Below are 23,533 nucleotides of genomic sequence, written 5' to 3' on the forward strand. Positions count from 1 at the left end.
AATTTATGAGTTTGCATGAAGATTACAGCTTGAAGAAAATGTCTGCATCAAACCCCTCTAGGAGCTGCATTTTCTGATTTAGCATTTAATATTATAAGATGCTTTTTATATTTTTTTTCTTCTTTTAGGCCAGTACCTATTGCATGGCTATTCCCAGCAATGGCATCAGAACATTTTAGTGTGCTGTGCTGGATTTGCACAATCCATCCTTGTAGAACTTCTGAATTTGTGTTGGATTTTAGGAACTGTCTGAATCTTTATTTCATCTGGATATCTTCTATTGCATATTTATTTCAATCTCCTCACATGAAAGGAGATGAGAGTGGTGTCTGCAAGTCTAGGGTAGGAGAATGAAATATTGAGGCTGACATTTGAATAACTGAGCCCTAAAACTGAGATGCTAAAAATGACCAAATGAGAGAAGAAAAGGAAAGAAGAGTAGAGTAAGCAAAGAAGAGGAGAATAAGGGAGAGGAGAATAAGGGAGGAAAGAGAGCAACAAATTCCATAAAAATAGGCAAGAAATAGTATATTTGGAGAAAGTGGTGGTGGTTGTGGTAGAAATATTATTTTTCTGGGGCAAAAATGACTGAAAGACAGGCAGAAAAGTCAAAATTTCATATTTCACAGTACAAGCGCTGAATACTATCTCATGAAGAATATTTTAAATACTGAAACGGCTGTGTCCCAAACTCTAAACACTGCTTGAAGAGTGAACCTTTTATCAAACATTGACTTAAAAGAGGTGCATACTGTTGTCAGGCTTGAAAGTGTTCTGTAGGTAAGAGAGAGAATGCAGTGGAATGAACTGGAAAATAAATTAGCATAGATAAAACATAATTCCTACACAATCCTCCTAAAAGCCAGGAGTTCCCTTTTCATACATTAGCCATCCTGCTGAGTTTTCTGTACTTCGATGACGAGCTACACAGAAGTTAAGATCCATAAACTCATATCCATAATGCCTCTTCCAAGAGAATGCTACAAGCTACTCCACTCCTCCTCTTTGGGCTATGTGCCCAAAGCAACACACGCTGTTGGAAAGCACTCAGCCAGCTCTGTGGTACCTTCAGACCCATCCTGGCCTTCCAGAAAGCCATTACCCCCCAGGCTATTGGCTGGGAATTCAGACCATACTGGGGCCACTGCTCCAGGGTACACTGAACTGACACCACATTTTTACAGAAATAGCAGAACATTGGGAGGAAAGAGGTGGAAAAGTTGGCTGAAATGCAGAAGGCATCCCAAAGAATTAGGGTTAAAGAGAGCAGAAGGCATTTGGTTTCACGTGGATTTTTAAAGGAAAAAAAAAAGAATGAATGGAAAAACTGGCATTTGTCTTTCCAAATCATGTTATAAAATTCCACAGAGAAGGAGTCGATCCTTCACACCTCCCCTTCACCTCAGCAGGACAACTGTGCAGGGAGATACAAACCTCAGTACACAGTTGGACTAAAGTCATTAAATGTGTTCATATTGGAGTGATACGAGATTCAAAGAGCATTGCAAGTATTTTTAGCTCTAAAAAGCCCTAGACTCTGCTTTGGTTCAGACTTGGATAATTCCGAACTGGCTAGATGGAACTGTGCCATATTAATGACCATACAAAAAGTTGACTTTTTGGGTTGAGGAGCATTATGATAAATTTCAGCTTAACAGTTCAAAATGTTTTTTTGAAATATCTGTAAATGTACACTGAGACTGGAATTGTTTTTATTCAGCATGTTGCTATCCCAACGCTGTAATACAGGCATACACATAGTGAATGTAGACTTGGTAGGTAAGTAGATCGTTCTAACTTTTGTTTTAATGTCATCAGATTTCTATAGCTCTTTAGCAGATGTCATATGTCCATTTTTTTTCCTACCAAGTTTTGGTTTTTGGTTTCCATAGCTTCTATTGGATCAAAGCTTTTCTGGCAATGACAAAACCAGCCCTTGTATATCTCCCACCCTCTTCTGAACATCAGTGACTTTTCTTTTAAAGGAAAATTAACTTCAAATGCACATCTACTGCATGAGAAACATCATGAAAAAGTGAGTAGTTTAAAACTTGTGTGCTAATATTATCCATATAATGAAGACAGAGAGAAATTATGAGCCATTAATCAGGAAGCTGTAGAGAAAAGATATCTGTAAGGATGGTGAGTTACATAAAAGCTTGCAAAACCTGTAAATACAACACAAATCTTAATTCAAGGAGAAAAAAAGGACCATATGAGCAGTTGCAATAGAATCACTTTGCTTTCAAGTTCATTAACAACTTTAAACTAAGATGATAAATAGTATCTACTCTATAAGCTGTTTTTTGTTTTGAAGTAACCAGATAATCAAATTTTCTCTAAGACTATGTGACTGGAAGCTGTTAAGAAATGGGCATCTGCTGAAAATGACCAAACTTCAGACATTAAAATACTTCACATGTCTGAAATAAAACAGTTTCCCTAAGGGGAATTTAAGTCTGAACATGAAGACTTGTGAGGTCTATATCACATTTCCTCCAATAATTTAGCTTTGTACTGACTCCCTATTACAAAAAGCTTTCATTGCTTTAGAAGCAATAGTTAGGTCAATGACCACTGTTATCACCAAAAATAGGTGTGGGTCTATTAATCCCTTGTTTACTGAGACAGACAAAAGCCATCTTCAAAAGCCTTAAATGAAGATTTATCCTCTGAATGGGTTTCTTCTCTGCATTCCCAAATCTTTCCATTATCCATGACACAGCTCAACTTTGCTCTGAGTTTCTAGTGAGCATCAACATTGACCTTGCTCCTTTCAGCACATCAGTGAGCCAGAAAAGCAGCAAGTTGCTGTAGCCTTTGGGGGCTTCTGCTGGGACTTCCAAAGGCTCTCATCTGATGAAGAAATGTACTGAAGCAGAGATTCCAATATCTTTTCATTCCCATCATACATTTGAGCATCTGGCACAGGGAGAACTGCCAGATAGGATAGCAAGAAGGTGGTGAAGTGGGAATAAACATGCAGGAGAAATTGGTTTAGGACTCCTGCCTGATAACTTAGCTAGAGTGACTCCATCAACATGATTATTCCTCACCAGGGCCAGCATTGTCTCTGCTTTGATAGCAGCAGCAGCCTGGCTCACATTTAGGTTAGGCAAATAGAGTTTGCTTTCAAATATAATTAGGCAAATAGTTGGCTTTTTCTGTCACTAAAATAAAAATATTTTAAATGCAGCAGGGTTTAGGAGTTTTTTTTTTTTTCTTCCCAAATAGTTTCAGCTACAAACTAGAGGCAACTCAGGGTTTGTAGCTGAAGGATGCAGGCTGCAGGAGTGAGGCAGCCTTGCTGGGATGAGAGGATGGAGAGAGAACAGTCACCCTAGCAGAGAAGGCTGATTGGCACCAGTGATTTTCCAGTTGGTCACCTTCCTCATGCACACATATTCCCTGTGACCATAAAGGGGCATGAAAAGCACCTAATACTATACAGCACCACCTGAGTATGGACAACACCCAAGCTATGTGGAAAAAATTAAAAATATTTAATGTTCAGTTGGACCTTCTACTCAGAGGTGAAAGTAATGAGAAAACAGGCCCAGGCTTCTAAGGACTCATGTGGAAAGCAGGGGAAAGCCAAAGGCATGTTCAGAAACATCCATGGACACAAAGGCTTCCCCCTGTGAGAGGGTGAACTTGGACACTCGAGCACAGAAGAGAAGGCACAGCTCAAAAATGGCACAGCTTAGCAATGACATGGTTAACAAAGGCTTTCTGTGCCAATTAGTGACTGAGGCTATTGGTTTTTCAAAGTGAGTTAGCTGAGCTGCTGAAAGGAAAGGAACCAACAGCCTCATCTCAGAAAGTCTCTCACAGGCAGAAGGGGGGAGAGTCTGCTCCTAAAACTCAACCAGTAGTGCAGACCACAGACAGCCTTGTTGTCCTAAGCTCAGGTGCTGGGAGAAGAACAGAAGAGCTCAGGTAAATCTTCAGCAGAAGTCACATAGGAGGAGGAGGAGACAGTGCTCAGGTAACCCCAGCGAGCATCAGCATTCAGCAGGGTGGTGCTGACCAGAGTATGCAAGTGACCTGGTACAACAATTAACCATGCAACTGCCTAAGAGCTTTACTGCTACCCCTTAGACCTTAGAGCAACATGTACAGAAGAACAGAAATTGTTTTAAAGTGTAGCTTCATACTATTTTAACTTTGAGGCAACTTGGTCTGTGATCTAGGATTCAGACTGCAGCCAAAGCTTTGTGCTTTATTCCAAGTTCTGGCTATCTTGGGAGGGTTATGTGATCCATCTAACTTCTCTGTTAGGGAATTTTTCCACCTCTGAAAAAGGAGTGATGATACTTTTCAGTCACATTGGGGCAACCTGCTAGGTTCAGTGATGCATGCAGAGGATAAAGAGATTTTCCACTTACTCAGCTGGCAGTGAAACAGGTTGAAAAAAACCACAAGAGTGATGGATACCTTCATCAAGAGGTTCTGCAGTAGAAAGTATGAGCAAAGAAAATATTCCTTTTTAGCAGCAAGTGTACTAAGGCAGAAATATAAGCTATGATTCCCATTTGGCTTTAAACATAAAAAGAAAGTAAAATAGCAGGATATGGAAAAGAAGATAATGGGATAATGAACAATAATGCCCAGGAAATGTTTGGAAATTACCCAGTTTCAAAACGAAAGTGGTATAACAGCTGATTTTAAATTGGTTATAAATTGAACATGATTGGCTCAGCTTTTATCAGCAAGTTCCAAACTTCAGCTAAATGAGCATAAACAAGAGATTAAGCACTTCCACTCCATGAGTGTTTACAGAAACTGGTGTAGACTGCCCCTGCATGGACAAGGACTAACTCCCCAGTGTGTGCTTGACTGAGGTTACTCAGGACTACCTTTTTTACCTCCAAGGAATGTGGGATGATTCATTTGTTAATGTTGATACACTGAGGTGAAAACACAGAGTGTTAAATATTCTTCATCACAATTTCTGGTGATGCCAGAGTACAAACATCATTGTTCTTGAGCAGACCTCAAAAAACAAGTTTGTAAATCCAAGAGAAGTTTGCTAATTACAATCCATGTCTCCTAACACCACAGAATAATACGAATACAAACCTGGTAGGAGGAGAGGGGTTTTGTCTCTTTTCTGTCCTTATTTTCAGGCACTTGAACAATGATCATAGAATGCAGATATGTATTTTCCAGAAAATACAAAGATAAAATTAAGGGGTCACTTTGCAGTCACCCTTTTCATGTCCACCCAGGACAGGCTGTGAGGGGCAGGGAGTCTGTTCAAGTGTCATTGTTGAGACTGGCCACTTGCAAGGCCATGGTGTGTATGGGGGAGTGGAGTGATCTGTCTCTGTCTCACCCTACCCATGAGCAGAGCTTCTGCTAGCAGGGAGGTGTGCTGACCACAGAAGAGTCAAAGCTGCATGAGAGTGTGCAAAAGCGGGATGGCTACATCACCAGACCAACTGCATGCCCAATTCAGGTGAATCGGAATCAGCAGGCAAGTTTATCACAGAATATCAGCAATTCTAAGATTTTCATCACTTCCCTCTGACCTCAGTAGTTCAGTGCATGCAAGGAAGAGGAGCCTCTGTGCAACACACACCTATCTGGATGCAGGAAACATTATATCACACGACAATGGCTGATTTCTATGTTTGCAGCTTACACTCAATTTTCAGATGCAGTGTGGTCATTGTTGGGAGTGTTAAGGCTCCCCACTTTCCACTAATAGAAATCTTCCATGACCAGGGCCAGCCCCACCAGGCTGCCAGGGGTCTCACCAGTGGCAGGCTCACCACTGTAGCAGAACACAACTGGGAAACCAGTCTGTCCCACATGCAGAAAACCATTGTTTTGAAAAGGTCTTAGCACTTGTCTCAGTTTACACCTCTTTCAAGCCCAGTGGAAGACAGAGATGTGTAAATCACCTGGGGTGCAATGTCAGTAACATAAATTAAGTTGTGCCTGCTTATTCCAAGGCTACATTTGGCACTTGATGCAGCAGGGTGGTGATGGTGAGTGCTGGCGGCTATACCATGGGGATGGGAAGGACTGCTCTCCAGGCAAATTGCTACTTACTATTTCCTCTCTTGCCTTTTCCTCATCCAACCTTTCATTATAAAGGGAGCCCAAATAAGTCCACCTCATATTTTCAAAAGAGATGATAATAGCAAGGATGATTATTGTCTTTTGTCAACAGGAGAGCAAACTTGCATTTCTAAGCTGTTAACAGAATCATTCACTTCTTTTCCAAAATATATTTTAACAAATACAAAGAAGCTGAAGTTCTGAGAAAGCTAAAACATTCTAAGTAGAATTAAACCCTAAAATGTGGTACATTATAGAGCTAGTATGAAACTCAGCTGCAAATTTCTGTAAGAATAAGGACAAATACCTAATGTCTCTTCCTCTGAGACAAAATTGTGGCTCTCTAATCAAATCTGGTCATGGTAATCAACATGGTGGCTGGCCTGGTATGTTTTGGAGCATGTTCTGCAACTGCAAAGTGTCCTTTTGCTGATAGAGGATGATGGAAACAGACAAGTGCAGTGCAGTGTCTTTACATGGCAAATATCCAAGGGTCTGGCCTCTGTCCTGGCAGTGGTACTGCAGTACCACAGTGAGAAGCACCTAAAAATACCAGGCAGAAGGCATGAAAGCTACTGCAGCCAAAGGGCAGCTCAGTATAGCACACATAAATGAGCTCCATCTTTTCAAACACTGGCTTGTGACCAAGTCAAAAGGCAACCCCAAAACCCTCACTCTCCTACAAGGTTAAGAAAATTCTGCCTCTCAGATGTGAGCCACCTTTGAGACAGGTGCCAAAGAGGGTCTGCAGCAAGGACTAGCAGTGGCTGCAGCTCAGGTGAAACATGTTGCCCAGCTCTTGGCTCCAGTGGAGCTGCAAAAGCAGCAGCAGAGCAGGAGATCAGTGCCTTGCCCTGCAGAGGTAATCAATCAGCTACATCTCACTACTTTGGCAATATCTGCTCTCCTAATGGGATTTTATTTGCAAGGTTAGTGTCTAACTTAGGAAAAAACAGCTGGATCTGATCTGACCCTGATCTGACAACTCCAGGAACATTTTTGAGACAGTGCTTAAGCATTTATAACCCCGGTTGAACAGAGTATTTGGACTACAAAATCCAAATCTGTGTCAAAGCTTCCAGGGAAGTCCAAAGGAAGAATTTTGGACTAGACTCTTCTCAGATTAATCTGAAAACAAACTGAATATTCTAAATCTACCATCTGTAGCAGATATCTTTTCTCCAAAAGTAAAAGAGTAATTTAAGTAGGATTATTATTAGTCACTGTAAAACCTATTTTAAAAGTCCTGCTTAAATAGATTTATAGACATCTTTCAGATGAAAATTTCCTCTTGAACAAAACTCCTTAGACTAGACTTTCCAACTCACACTGCAGCAAAGCAATCAGCTGTGTAATTCCAAATTCCCATTCACTTAAGTAGGTGTGAAATAAGGTATCACTGTGAAGTGGATGCCACTACCTGGACTCCGAGGTTTGCTTCATTTTGTAAGGGAGGTGCCTTCTATAGATGAAACCAGCTGTATTTAAACTATTTGGAACATTACTTGACTGAAAACTACAAGCAAGACAGACCTAAACTACAGGAAAGCACACAGATTTTAATTTACATTGGGTTGCTGGATGTTTAAATTAATATGCTTATAAGCATAGTTTTGGACAGGAATAACTCTACTGACTTGGGCAAACCTCATACCACTGCACTGATCCTATTTCTTCATGTTGGCAAGGCCTTATCATTTCCCCAATTACATTCTTTTGCCAAAACAAACAATATCAGGAAGAAAGGAGGCAGCAATCTGAAAAATGGTGAACATATTACTGTGTATTTTTTCAGGCTGTGACACAGTGTACCTAATTTCTAAAGTCATTTTAGCTCATTGATTTGTTTTTACTAACTTGGGTGAAAAAAATGTTATGGAAGAAACACGATACTTTCTGAATTTTGCTTTAAATTGATACTTCTTGCTATTTTCCCCCATCTTTGCAATATTTGCATATTGCAATATTTGAGATATTGCATCAATTTGCAATATTGATTTGCTGGCAGCATGCCTACCCCTGATATACCAGCTATATTCAGACTTTTCAGTACACTGGTCATTTTTCAATCTGCAGATCCCAGTGCTCACTCCATGGCATTTCAGCATGTTTGTGTTTATGCCACTTCTACCTGCACATCACAGATCCAGACAGCCACAGCAGCAGATGTGAAACTTCCAGGACAGCAATACCTCCATGTCCAGTAATATCACTCTGGCAAGTACTCAGGGCTATGTTATCACAATATCCCATTTTCAGGGGTGAAGTACTTTGTTTGCACAATCCCATGAGATTTCAGGGTAAAACATGTAAATTCACCAGATGTCAGGTTATCCCTTCCAAAAAAACTGCTTTCCTCTGGTGACATTCAGTCACTTCTTACAATCACAAAATGGTGAATTTTGAGTTGAATCGTTCTTGAAAGGAAGGAACAGCTCAAGGATGATGCAAGTCTCAGCTGAATAATACTGTTAACTTGAGAATTTTCTGGTTTGTTTGGGTGTAGTTTAACTTTATATAGTCTGAAATCGATCGATAATCTGACAAGCTGAATGCATTACTATTCAGAAAAAAACCCACATTTTTTATTGATCAGAGAAACCACTTGTACATTTCTTGTAAACTTGAGAGCTCAAATCCAGAAAGGAGCTTTTTAAAACACAGACTTACATTCTGCTGAGAAAAAAAATGTTCACCAGCAGCCCAACCAGAGCAGTTTTCACATATGTCCTTGAAATTCAGGGGAGCTTTTTCTGGGGATTGGGCCCTCAAAAATTTACAGAGAAATAAAAGTCCTTCTTTCATGTGGAATCACAGAATAATTTAGGTTGGAAAAGACCTCTAAGATCATCAAGTCCAACCATTAAACAAACACTGCCAAATCCATCTCTCAACCATGTCCCTAAATGCCCAGGCTTACAGATCTTCTAAGTATCTCCAGGGATGGTGACTCAACCCCTTTCCTGAGAAGACTCTTCCAATGGCAGACAATTCTTCTAGCGCAGGAAGTTCTTCTAATATCCAATCTAAACCTCCCCTGGTGCCACTTGAGGCTATTTCCTCTTTTCCTGATGCTTTTTACTCAGGAGGACACCAACCCCCACCTCGCTACAACTTGCTTTTAGACAGCAACAAGGTCACCTCTGAGCCTTCTCCAGGCTTCTCCCTGTGTCTTCTGCAGAACAATTCCAGTTCCCTTAGATATTCCTCATAAGACTTAGCTCCAGACCTTTCACCAGTTTTGTTGCCCTTCCCTGGGCATTCTCCAGCACCTCAATGTCCTTCTTGTAGAAAGAATTTGGGGAATCAAATTATTTTCTTGGCATATAGTTTGCCTATGGAAGTCATGTACTCATATTAATGAAAACTCTGCATATTTAGCACATCTTCAAACCAAGATTATACACAAAATAGCAAGGTATTGATTTTCTTTTAGGATGCAAAATGCTAAAATATTTTTTCTGCAGCGTTCTGATACATGTCTCTCATTTTTCCTCCTCTAGCCACTGCTTATATATCAGCCCAAGTCAATCATTAAAAATCATCAGTGGCCTTTGCTCACACTAAGATTTTCACTTCCAAGCTCTGATAACACCTGCCTTGATGCTCTTCAAAGACACCTCCCTGAAAGCCGATCAAAGTAGATTCACAATAGAAAGAGCTGCAAATAAAGAAACAAGGAATACTGCTACTGCTCCTTCTGCTGCCATTGTGCGTAAGTTGAGTGTAGGTTGTTGTGTATATTCAAACATAATTTCACACATAATTTTGAACATCAGTCCCTCACATGATTTCCTGTGTAAAAGGCAGAGTATTCAACAGTACCAATTCAAGAGAAAGTCTGCAGGAAGGTAACATCATTTTTTTTTGTTTACAAAAATGTCAGCATGTACTCTGAAATCCAATGCTGGGACATTTTTTAACCTAAACTCCGAAGGTGCTTTTCTTTTCTACACCAAGGCAGACACAACTTTCTTGTAGCTTGATTTTTTCATTTCAAAAATTAATGACTAAGTTAAAGTGCCATATTTGTACTGACAAAATTTTGCCATTAAACAAAGAATCACATTATTTACAATCAAAGAAGTTACTAAAAGAAATTACGAAAGAAATCACTACATTACCAATGTCTTGATAATTGTCTCAAAACAATTATCTTAAAGTAAATTAATTGAAAAAATTAATTTAAAATTAATAGAAAAATACTAAAGAGAAAAAGGGGACTTCACAAATTATGCATAGGAAGAAAGTCTCACATATTGCAGCTAAATTGCATATCTTCTTGAGAAAATGTCATTGCTGTCTGTTGCTAAAAACTGTGAGTAGATATCCTCAAAGCCAAATGCTTGAGAATTTTGAAGCCATTCTCTTTTTATTTTCTTAATACATGGAGGAAGTAATAGAAAAGGTTTAGAGAAGTTGAGAGCATTTCAGCTTCTTGGCATTAGAAATCATCCGTTCTCCTACCTCGACCTCTAGGTGGCACAAAAGAACGTAAACTAAGCAGGCTTTCCTGATTTTTCAGGTAACGTTATGCCCTCCCAATCAGACTCCGCAAGTCACCAGTTACAGTACCACAAAACACACATATCTATTAACCTGTATTAAATAAAATGTCAAAATAAGTACTAAAGTACAGCTACGGTAGCTAGATAGCTCAATTTTACTGCTTTTAATAGTGCATTGAGAGATAAATAATTAATTGATTCTCCACAGTAGCTCTAATTTCCTTTTATCTTCAGTTTATAATAAAAGGTACAATAGGCTTACTAGAAACAAAGTTAATGTTCACATTTAGCTTAATATAAGGATTACTACAGCATTCAAAAAACATACCATAAAAGCAAATTTGTCATCACGCTCCACCAGAAAAAAAAATAGTAATGAGCAAAATACTTAATCTTATTTTAGATTACAGTGTGTAGAAAATACAAGAGTCAGTGAAATCACAGCCAGTCAATATTTACTGCAGAAGTAACTAGAAATGCTGCTTTTTTACTTAAGGTAAGGAGCTGTTGGTATGAAGATCAGCATGTTCTATATGAATCTATGTGACCAGAGAGAAATTTTACATCATCAGTCTAATATGCACAGTATATGAAGGACCCCAGCAGCCCTCAGCCTCTGCACACAAGAGTGGCACCACAAAAGCATTTTGCTCCAGTTAAGGCACTGTGACATTAGACACCAGAGAATTAATTTTCTTCTACAAAAAACCAAACGTGCATTTGTATATTTGCCCTTGTATCAATGTTGCCATCAATTTCCTTAATTCCTGCATTAGCCCAATCATTCACACTCACATCTGAGGAACACTCTGAGAAAAAAAAAAAACAAACAAAAGTAACCCTCCCCTCCTAACCTGCTCCAGCTCTCTGTCTGCAATTACCCAGTCTGGACTTTCCACACTATCATTCAAAACCACTCCATCTGAAAAGATTTCACTCTTCCACCACTGAAGAAGAAGGTATGTGTAAAATTTGTTAAAGCATTATGTGGAAGATCATTTGCATCAACATGTGACAAACAGAGCATTCCATCATGTGCCCATAATTAAACAGAAAAGAAATTTTTCTCACCTGGCATAGAAATCTTTTGGTGGAACAACCTCCTGAAAGAACTGCAGCTGGTACAGATAAAGTCCAATCAAGTGTCCTGCACTGAATATAGCCATTAATACACACAGACAGCTGAATATCAGCGGATCAAATGCTTGGCAACAGGACCACCATGTGCACAGGCCCAAAAACACAAAGAAATACACAGCTGAGGTCAAAGATGGCACCATCATACCTGTAAAAATAAAAACATGGAGTGTTGGAGAAGTACAGACAATATCAGCATTTGTTAAAAATTAAATTTGACAAGGTATGTATTAAAAATTTTGATCCAATTAGTTTTCTAGTAATTATTACAATTATCTTTAAAGACTGCTATTAACTTTGAGACTAGAAGAGAAGGATCTTCTTTTTTATTTGTTCAATTCACTAGTGCAATATCTCAGCACTTAGAACACAATCACTCTCCAGGCTTTCCTCTGAGATGGAATTTTTCTCTATGTAAAGGTGTTTCATAAAGCATGGAGAAAAACTGTGGAGTGGCTGCAAGGGCAGCTAATACTTCCTAAGACTACCAGTTTATAACTTTTGAGTACAAGGTGCTAAAGTGGCATCATGGATGAATAGTGAAAAGCCTCCTCATACAGTTATTGCAATACCTTGACGTAGTAAAACAAAACAGACCCTGATTCATGTATCAAAATGAAGAGCTTTACATAAAATCTACAAATAATCAGTAAATGTTTGATTTTTAAAAAAATTTTTAACTCCTAGAAATGTATAATTTACACAAGACAAAGACTATGCTGTCACACACATGTATCCTGTTTTTGCTTTTGCACAGGTAGCTGAGTATGCCAATTCAGAAAACGTCCAACTGGTGAAGGAGACTCAGTGCTCTCCTGGGAGCCTGCAAAAATAAGTTAGGAAGCAGGAAAGATATTCATGTCTAAGAGTGGCAACTATGAGAAAATGATGTAAGAGCTTGCAGACAACACAGCAGCCCAGTGGATTCTTGGAAGCAACAGTGCCTAACTAGCAGGGGCCCCTGCCTAAATTTATTTTTAGGCTTTTTAACTAGTAAATGTCTAGGAGCCACCTTCCTCAGGACAGACCTGCAGGCTCCTGGTGCCCCTTAGCTCCAGTATGCCTGCTGGCCCTTCCCCTCACTTGGTTTGATGTGTCTTTTGGGAGCAGCACTCCCAGGGATGGTCCTGAGCTGAGCTGAGTCCAGGCATTGTAAGGACTGATATCCATAGTTATATACCTGAGGTTCACCATCACACCTTTCTCATCATATTTTAAGCTTTCACCTATTGTGCTGTAAAACTTTACCCAGAAATTTCTGCCTCCAGCCTGTAACTATTCCTTTTCTTCTTACAAAGAGACACTTTGTCTTTATTCCAACACTTCTGGAGAATAAGAATACATGATATCCTAAAATAAGTTATTTATTATGGCTAGTTACTCTGGCTGCGAAAAATACAAAATTTATTTCTGGCCTGAAACTGTCTAGATTTACCATTTAACTGTTGGCTCCTATTATCAATTCTACTAGATGAGATACCTTAAAAAATGGAAGCACTTTGTATCTTTGTCAGTTCTTTCAGGCTGCAGTCAAGTCACCCTTCATTTTTTTGGCACGGTAAGTAGGGAAGTATTTAAATTATAAAGCTCAAGGTCTCTCTCTGGAGTACAGGCTTCTCAGACCTCAAGTACTTTTTGTAACTCTACTCTGAACACCTCCCACTTCTTGTCTTGTGTTGGAGCTCCACGGGCAAGATGCCCATCACCATTCAGAAGAAACTGCCCCGTGCCACCGCTGCACAATCCTTCTGCTTCCCATTGAACATGGATGATGCTCACCTATGTAGAGTGGCATCAGGCTTTTTGAATTTATTTGGGTTTTTTTTATGACATCTCTCATCCCTGGTGTCAGGCTCTATGGTAGCCCATATATTTTTTCTCTTTTTAGATGTATTACTTTCCATTTGGCTACATGTGAGGCTGTTTAGCACTCTTGCTTAAAGAAAGAACCTGCCTTACTAAAACAGCCACACTTCCAATCTCACCATTCAATATCAAACTTTTTTGTACAGTTGTTTTATACTTCATATACTGACAACTCATATGTTAAGTTGTAACCTTTATATGTAATCACTCCATTCAAACATGTGAGTTGGCAGGTAAACGCTAATCTACAATTCCATGATTTAATTTTGAATTTAGTTACAACCTATAGTAATTCTGTACACTTCTTTTCTGGGTGTAGCTGATTATGTGGTATTAAATCAAATGCCAAATGTGGTATTAAATCAAAAAGGTAGGCTATATAACATCAAAACAACTACTCTTACCAACTAAATAAAAAAAAAAAAAACCAAAAGGAAATCTGCTTATCACTCTTTTTACACACAACATGGTCAAACAAACAATTTTTTTTAAAGGCTAAGTTAATACAGTTCCTTTTTACTCTTAGAAGGGATGAAATCAAACCTATGAATTCACTTCAAAGTAAATACATACATGTATATATATATATATATATATATACACACGTATGTATTTACATTATACACACACAATATATATATTCATCTATAATATGACTCCCATTCACCATTTGGTTATAACAGCAACTGTGAAAATCATAAATGGAATGGCAGGGCCACATAGTATCAGCACAAAAAGAAATTAAGCAACTCAGCATATTCCAATACTTGCCAAAGAGTTAATTTAATAAAATCAGCAGCAATTTCTTTTCCCTTAAAAATTTCCATTGTTACTCCTGCAGGTGCCAAGGTGCTGAAAACTCATTTGTTAAATGCAGAATCTAATGGGCTCCTGAGGAAATATTTCAAACGCACCAACCTGCTGAACCAAGTAAAATTGTAACAACAACTTTTCCAGTGGTGATTATCATATTGCCAATAAACTCCCTCAGTTTGGATGCTAGGAAGGCAATTCTACGCAGCAGTTTTAATTTCATGGTCTCCTCAAATTCTGCTTCTCCACAGTCATCGTCATCCAGATCTTCTTCATACATCAAAGCATCATCTGGCTCTAATTTTTCTCTTACAGCCTAAAGGAGAAGGAAGAAAAGAAAAAATAGAATGCAAAAACACAGAGAGAGAGACAAAGGAATCTGAAATTAAAACCCACGCAAAAAATATTTAACAATTAAGTCTTTTTACAATCTTCGACTATGCCAAGTAGTGAGACCTAAGAAAGACATACTAAAGCTAGAGATGTACATCGATGGCTCCCACTTCAGAGCTGTCTCAAACTAAAAGGTTATTAAAGGTGGTCTCTGGGAAAGGCTGCACAACAGGCTGCTTGCTCATTTACACATGAAATTTGGTTTGATTACTTCAGCATTCTTAGAAAGATAAGCATCTTGCTATCTAATATCTTTTAAACTCCTCTTTGCCTGAAAGGTTTCAGTTATAAGCTCCAAAAACTGTAATCCCTGGGTTGATATTGCTCAATACCAAACCCTTTCCAAACCCATTTTTCATCAACCCTTTCTCTAAAGGCAAAACCTAGAATGGAGCAAGTAGGAGTGATCTGGAACAGGGCAACAAGGGTTGAAATGAATGGACAGATAACTCATTGGTGAAAAAAGGGTAGCTTGGGAGAGAAATAACAGACTAAGCAGAGGCTTGGGGAGAAAATGAGAAATGTGGAGATTAACTGATGGTGAAAGAAAAGGTAAAAATGTGAGCAAGAGAGACATAGTGAAATCTTAAGTGAACTACAACAATTTAACAAGGGTAATGAGACCAGTGACCTTGAACTACACAATGGAAAACAGAAAAGAAGGAAACATGGAAAGGCCCATCATACTTGAGCAGTTTGTTAGGATTTGGCAGTGGCCTTCACCATCAAGTCTCCATCGTATCTTGGAGACCAGAAGACATATACAACTATTGAGTGATGCAGACTAAATCATCAACCCACGGTGAGAACCTGCAGGATTAGCAAGAGGCCCACACAAAGATACAATTTATGGAAAAATTAGTCATTCATGGAAACGTAGGGGCATATTAAAAAAAGAAAAGTAAGAGTTTTGAGCCAGGTTCTCATTTGGTGTAATATAGAATAGCTTTTTTGGCAGTAATTTAGACTTGTATTAGCTAACACTAGTTCTAGCCAAACCATATCTCTGTGTGTGAAATTTAGAGAGATTTAAAAAGTGAGATTATTAGTATTTTTCATCAGAATAGCGAGTTTATATGTATTGGTGACCTTTGGCAGAAAAAATTCCACACTGACAGATAAGACTGCAGTAGGAACAGATGAACTCTCAGCCTACTTAACCAAATTCTTCTGTACCATTACGTGGATTCCCAAAAGAACAAAATTCCCTGTAGATGGCTTCACTCCTTCATTTCACCTCTAAGATTGTTGCCAGCTTTCTCCTCTTAATTCAGAGCTGTTGTGAATGTTCAAGAAAACAAACAAGCAAACAAACAAACCAACCTCTAAACAAACCTGCTTGTTTTAAAGAATCTATTTCACAGACAACGAAATATGTAATAAATATAGAGGGCTGATCTGGGAAACCTACATTTCCATTTCAAGCCATGCAGCACAAAGAGGCTTTCTGTGTGTTCATCACTGCTGCTCATATCTGAGCTCCTATCCCAAGGACAGGAAACATTAAATATTCAGAAAGAATGCTGACAGTAGGTGCAGCAATACTTTCTGCCCTAACGTCCACCAGAGTTGTTTCAGTGAGGAAGTTAAACAAAGGGCAAATGTTACAATTCTCTTTGATTGTGTCATAAATACTAGATTAACATGTTCTTCATCTAGTCCTTTTGGGTCCAATCCTGCTTCTCGTGCTCTGTGCCTTGAGCTTAATATAACCAGTGAACAGTGAAACCTTCAATAGCATCCATATCCCAAAGAAAGAGAATGAGTGAGACTGACGAACATTTAAAGGTTTTGAAGTGGCACACTTCCTAAACATAGATTTGTGTGAAGGAGACTTTTGTTTCTTCAGCTTGTGCCTTCAGCTTGCTGAAGACAATACACATTAAGACATACATTCACTTTAAAAATATATAGGAATCCAAATAAATAAATTATTTCATGGAAGGCCATCAGTATTCATCTGTCTTTGAACATTATGTTAAACATAATGACAGGATTCCTATATTTATTACAGCTTAAAATTGCTGATTGCTACGAAATATACATAGGCAGGAACAGGAAATAAAAGCCTGAAGAGTCACAAAAGACAATAATAAAACATTCTGCAAACAAGCAGAAAATGCTTTTGTGGGGAATATGAAAATAATCAAAATATTTTAAAATATAAATTGGAGGAAAACACAAAATACCTTCAAATAATAAAATAAAAAGGAGGACACAGAAGTAAGGAAACCAGACAAAACATCCCAATGAAAGGTGGAACTTGATATACTTTTCTGTCTCTCATCCCTACCTGCATACCTAACGTCAGGTGCCAAATGCCCAAATTCACACCTCAAAATCTCCTCAAAAGAGATCTTTGGATTTTATGTCATAACTAGGAGCATAAATTTTTAGCTTTACCAGGCCATTTAATCTTGCTTCATTAATCTACAGAACATTTGGGCTACATTTTTCTTTGAGAGTTAAGCATTAATAATCTAGTCCTGACATGTATGACACAGCACACCCAGGGAGAAGCAGTAGGGAAGAGGATATTTCAATGGACCAGGATATGACTGAAGTTGAGAAGGAGATGGTCTGAAGTTTCCATGGACTCAGGCTTCTACACTTTAAGCACAGCTAAAAGCTTCAGTGTCCATGAGTTACCAAAGAAGTTCCTTGGTTTTTAGCTTTTATTTAGATAGGAAAATATGAATTCCAAGTTCAGCAAGAAAATTAAGACATCACAAACATTTGCAGGAAATGCAGAACAACCTACTTCTGGTGTTCCTGAGGTCATCAGATGTTGGAAAGAAAACTTCAGCATTCTGAACCTCAGGAAATACCAAACTGATTTCCCAAGTTTGCCCTCTAAAACTGCAAAAGTCTGCTGGGAGTTGGAGTTCTTCAACCGCTCTCCTCAATTTAAGACAAGCTGACAAATGGGATGATAGACAACAACCATCACATGGAGCCCCAGAAGCTTCTACGCAACAGATACATGCTGGTTTGCAGCTTGTCAGGCCAGCCAGATTATCAACGATATGGCTGTGCAAGAATTGCCTCATTTCATGACACAGTTGATGGCTATGACAGCAAAAATGATGACAGTTAAACAGCTCTAGGTTTGATTTTACTGTCTTTTTAAGAAAAACCCAAACATATCTGTTTTTAATTCAGTATCCAGGATCAAAGGCCATGTTCCAGAGTATGTCAAAAAGACAAACTTTGGATTCCCTACTCTCGTATTCGCTGCCCTCTAACTGGATCATCTGGGCTGGCTTTCCATTTTCTCACATTGAGCACTTCCAATTGCAGAAGGCAAGCAAACAGTGAACAGTTTTCACATCCAACATGGTGATAATGTGCTTGTTTTTTTAACACTTTCTGATGATTAAAAAGCCATACAAGTGTGCGCTCATCACAGAACACCATTACTTCAGTCAGACTGCTTTGCAAAGCTCTTTTTTACTATGTGGATTAGTCTAAAGCTACAAACCCATGCTACATAGGCTACAGTTAGAAAAATACTTTTACTTCCATAATAAATTACTTATTATGCAATTACAGGATCCCTCTGGATGCTGATTAAATCAAATAAACTTCTCCATTCAAGGAGTATAGAGCATTTGTGAAGCCATAAACATGTGTTTCCATGACCCTTGCTCTGTAGAGCAGGGCCTCAGGACTTTTTATAAACAAACTAAATGCAGTTTAGGTTTTTTAGCAATCATGTGGAAGTCCCTGGAGTATTTATTGTACAACACTTTTTCAAACTGCCAAACTGAGATAGAGAACAGGCAAGGAAACAGTACAGCTCCTGTGGCAGCTATGGCAGCTGCTCTTGTGGCCAGGCCAGAATGTCCATTAGCTACTTTGGGGGCTGCTTTTTCAACATCCAACTTTTAAATGTTTCATCTGGTACAGTATAAACACTACTGCACAGAGATATCCTCTAGTCCCAGAGATGTATTTACTAACAGGAAGCCTTAACTCTAACCTAAACCCCATTTTTGCTTCAGAGCACTCCTTGCTCTGAAGGAGTCTAGCATTGTGTCTGTAAACACAAATTTGGTCATTTATTGACTTTCAATTCTAGAGGGGACACAAATGAAACCCTTAAAAAACTCAAATACTGACAGCAAGAAAATTTAATTAGCCAGAATGATTACACCTAAGGGGATGCAAGCCTCCTAACTTCCATCCTGCTGAATACATTGCAATAATTACTGGGACCTCTCAAGCATGCACTGCTAAGCTCACAAGAGTAAGTTCCTGTGGGTGTTCAGGTGCTTCTTCATTGTACTTGGCTCATAAATGCTGTACAAATAGCCTCTTTTCAGTATTTTGACACTCCCAGCCAGTATCAGGAAATAGAGAAAAGCGGGAACGTTACACTTTTCTAGCTGTAGCATTCCAGACCTCAGCACAGACTTCTAACCCCTGCTGCTGATAGCCACACCAGATTCTCTCAAGGGGGCTGGATTGTCTTCATGCTGTCTCACAGTTTGTGTGCCCTGGGACTCACAGTCACACTATCCTGCTGACATTGCCACTGTTAAAGTGTGATTCTCTCAAGATATCACCACCTACAACTACTTCTTTACCTCTAATCAGAGATTTTTATTCCATACCTGTGATAGAGTAACACAGATACTATTTGTTACACATCTAAGTCTGTTAAAAGCACGAGGCCCAGGTTTCTGAACTTCCCATTTCAAAAAACTCCTGTAATGAACAGCTTGGTTTAGGAATTATCTGAGAAAAGCTATTTGATTCAATTTTACCAGCAGAACAATAGAAATAGGCTCTCTCCTCTCACACTTAGATCAATTGCCTCTGTAGTCACTTAGCTACTGCATTCAACCTATCATAACATGACTGAATTCCTATTAATAAGTTTGCTCTAAAAGCCCTCTTTCCCCCTTAATAAAGATCTTCAACCTTTATCTTCAAATATAAGATAGTTGTAGCAGTAGGAATAATTAAATTAACCACTTACTTGCTATTAGAAGCAGCACTGATGTAAGTGAATATAGAAAAAATAACCAAACTAACACAATATTCCTTAGACAGACCCAGCTGTGAACAAAAAAACTGGAAAAGAAACTGAACTGCTACTTCTTTTACCATCAAAGGAGCTGCAAGCCCTTAATGTGATATAAATGACTGTAGTTTCAACCTGTGGTCAATACTAAACCACGTTAACACAATCATTTATTGAATTTTCAATTTTGCAAGAAAGTGTAGAACTCCACTGTTCTGAAAGCATCAGCATGTGAGAACGGATGTCCTTGCTTTTCCTGCCACAGAATGGATTCAAACATTTCCACATAAATTATTCCCACATGTCATTGAACTTGATTCCTACAGAGATGGGGCTGCTTAGCAAGAGTATCTTCTTTAAGGTCATCTTAACATGGGTTAAGGTCATCTAAACATGGGCTGGGCATGGAGGGGAGGCTGTGGGCTGCAAGCTGGGATAGAAAACGGAAACTGTAACTTCAGGGGAAGGCCCTGCTAAATGAGCTGAACTAATCAAGTGTGGGACATTTTGGAAGGTATGACATTATTGAGATAGATGCATCTTGGAATTTAAAGACTTTATTTTAATAATTTACATTACTCAGCTGAATCACAGAAAAGAAAATAATAAATTAACTTTAAGTCGTATAGATCTTACTGAAAAAGTTTATCACTGGTACATCTTAAGGATGCTAAAGCTTGGGTTCAAGGCCCAAGCAGAAAGATAGATGTAGATCAGAAATAACTTTCAGTGTGTTTGCAGTAATAAATGCCATACATACATCTCCACAGTAAAATCTACTGTGGGAAAGAGTAACTCATTGCAAAAAAAAAAGATCAGATATTTACTGGATGCACATAAGGACAGAAGCATTTAGCGAGTCAAAGGAAATTCAAAATAAATTAATAAAGACAAGCACTGTTCAGAATCAGGACAACAGGAAGGCAACTCATTAAATCCTGTATACAATAGATATTGTACTGAGAGAACCAGAGATTATTTCACTTCCCAAAGTACCCATTGCACCTGAGCAAACACTGAGTGATTTCAGCACACAACTCACTGAGCCAATATTGAAATACAGTTTCACATCTCAACTTCTGAAGGTTGTCAGGCACAGAAGCCAAATGCAAAAGAGAGGAAAACTCACAGGCAGAGATTAGTGGTTAGGCCTGAGACAATTAAACACTTCTTTTTTAGTGAAAAGGAAATAGGAAGGGTTGGGTTATGACTACAAGGCACAATGCAGTTAACTGCGCAAGAGCAGGTATGCACAGCACCTACATGGAAATTGGAATATTCTGGCCCAAGAAATACACCTACTGTACCAGTATGCATCTTGCTAAGAAGAAGAATAAATACCCAACTGTAGTGCTGTGGTTATTTGCAAACCAGAGTGACTCCAGTACCACCCTGAAGAACCTCAGACTACTGGGATGAATAGAAGAATGTGATGTCTAAACTTCAAGAGGATCCAAAGTCACTTGTCTTCTGTCTTGCAGAGCAACCTTTAGAGAAAGATGTGAGTTTTTGCTCCCAATCAGAGGAATTAATTCTAGAGAAGGAAACATTATACTGAAGTGAAAGAGCAGAAGAACTAAAAAGGTTATCATGCAGCTATATATGTGCAATATAAATCAGATGTTTTCTAACCACCAGAAAAGCAAAATTACCGAACAGGGTCATTTCTGAAACAATGGGATGAAGGAAAACTGCCCTGTTTTCAAGATGGTGCTTTCTACCTTCCAGAGGGAATTGTGTGATCTATCTGCCTGCAGTAACAGCAGACTGAATTCCACGAGTCAAGAGATTCCTTCTCCTGATGTGTTATTCATCACTTAGGCTCATCACTTAGGCTGTCCAAACGCAGTAGTATTCCAGGATTTTAATCTCTTTGTTAATAAATCTGTGTCTCAAAATTGGAAGGGAGAACTGTGAGTAACTGTGAGTGAAGAGCTGCCACAAGAAGAATTGCATCCTGTCGTGTTTCTGCCCAGAACAGGACAGGTGCGCACCGAAGTTTCCTGTCCAGCAGGCTGACAGCCTTCAGTAACACACTGCACTATGTAACATCATGTAGCTGCAGCCTGCTGTAGTGTAATTACATATTTGTGTTAAGACTTATCCAAAGACATGTGCATCAAACCAAAGAGCTAATGTAACTTGTAAACTTTTGACCCTTGTTAAGATGAGATGCATTAGAATTGTTACTGAGGGAGGCAGCTGTGTAAGGTCTGGCAAACTTCACCACTACAAACATCACAAGCAAAGAGATAAGGGAACCTCATCTACTCTTAAAACAGCAGGGAAAAAAAAGTTTCAGATCCTGTTTATACCATGTTCAAAGCACACAAAGACCAAGTGGGTTTGACCAGTTCCCCAGAGGTCAGAATCAGAGAAACATTAATAACCAATTGGAAATAGTAAGCTAGTGCTATGCTTAATATGGGCAACAAGAAGATAAAATATGAAAAATAATAGAGGCATCATCAGGAAGCTCAAAGAAGTCAAAACATTCCAACCCTCTCTAAGAAGTTCTTTTTCCATAATATTTCCCACAATAGCAATAATTTTCTATCTCAGAAGAGAAGCAAATATTGAAAGAGGCGTTGCACATTGAAAGAAGATGTTTAGAGAAATCAGGGCCAAAACATCCCATGTCAATGACCACTAGTCAAGTCAGGTGAATGTTTGATACTGGTAAAATCTAATTAAATTAAGGCACAAACACAAAACAATAAATCATCTAAGGAGAAATATATCCCTCATAGACTTCAAGAAAAATGGGGTGGTCCTGTAGACAGGGTCATGGGCACCACTGTAAACTGCTTAAGGCAGGTTACATCTGAGGGCAAGAAAAATGCAACTGCAAAGACTGGGACATCAGACCTTTCTCAGGGCTGTTAACTTCACTCATGCAGGACATTCAGGTAGGTGATATGCTGGTAGAATTGCTTAATCCTAAAATCTCTGAACCTAGTAATCAATGTCATAATATTATCATTTAAATCAACAGTAAGACCTTGCCTGAAATGCTGAGGAACTGATAATCCCTGCATCTCAAAAGAATATTGCAGAACTATAGTTTGTTCAGAAAAAAAAAAGTAATTAAAATGACAGAAGAAATTTAAAAAAAACCCAGAGATTGCTTAGCCTTTAAAGGTCAAATATAGAAGATAATAAATACATTTGATTTCCCTTACACCATCTCACTCTAATTTATTACATGTAATACAAGGGATCTTCCATAAAATTAAATAGTGTTAAACTCAAAATAAAATCAAAGAGCACTTATTAAATTGTGAAAGCCCTTGCTTCATGATACCACTGAAGCCCAGAAATTAATGAGATTTTATAAGAGTCTGGGTAAATATATGTTTAACAAGATTATTCAGAGTAGCTATAATTATAAACAACCTTTTTTGGAAGGGATTTGAAACCACATGCTTTAGGATTAAAGTCATTCTCACATGAGGAGAGACCAGGATAAACTGTAACATTGCAGAAAGATATTTTCTTATTTGCTGTTGTCCTTATCCAGCAGGTACCAGCTACTTTCAGGATAAGGATACTGGTCTTAAAGTGTCATTCCTATGCTAGAAAGTCCTTGGACAAGGCATGGGACACGGGCAGTTCTCAGAGCCTGTCTGTTCTGTCCTGTCTGGAATGTACTGCAATTACACTTGGGGACCTGGAGCAAGTGAGAGCTCTCAATGCACTACATTTTCAATGCATGTGG

General features: G+C 38.6%; 1 protein-coding gene across 1 annotated transcript in view; it reads right to left on the reverse strand.

Moving 5' to 3' along the window:
- Window positions 1-23,533, reverse strand: part of PIEZO2 (piezo type mechanosensitive ion channel component 2) — a 285,437-nt gene that overhangs the window by 101,636 nt on the left and 160,268 nt on the right. Inside the window, exons 6-7 of the mRNA XM_054285125.1 lie at window positions 14,499-14,709; window positions 11,649-11,862 (exon numbers count right to left, since the gene is read on the reverse strand). Coding sequence (XP_054141100.1) covers window positions 11,649-11,862; window positions 14,499-14,709 — 425 coding nt within the window. The remainder of the gene's footprint in view (window positions 1-11,648; window positions 11,863-14,498; window positions 14,710-23,533) is intronic.

Source organism: Melozone crissalis, unplaced genomic scaffold (assembly GCF_028551555.1).
Source record: "Melozone crissalis strain CALT ecotype California unplaced genomic scaffold, PUWL_Pcris_2 ptg000042l_1, whole genome shotgun sequence".
Taxonomy (NCBI): Eukaryota; Metazoa; Chordata; class Aves; order Passeriformes; family Passerellidae; genus Melozone; species Melozone crissalis.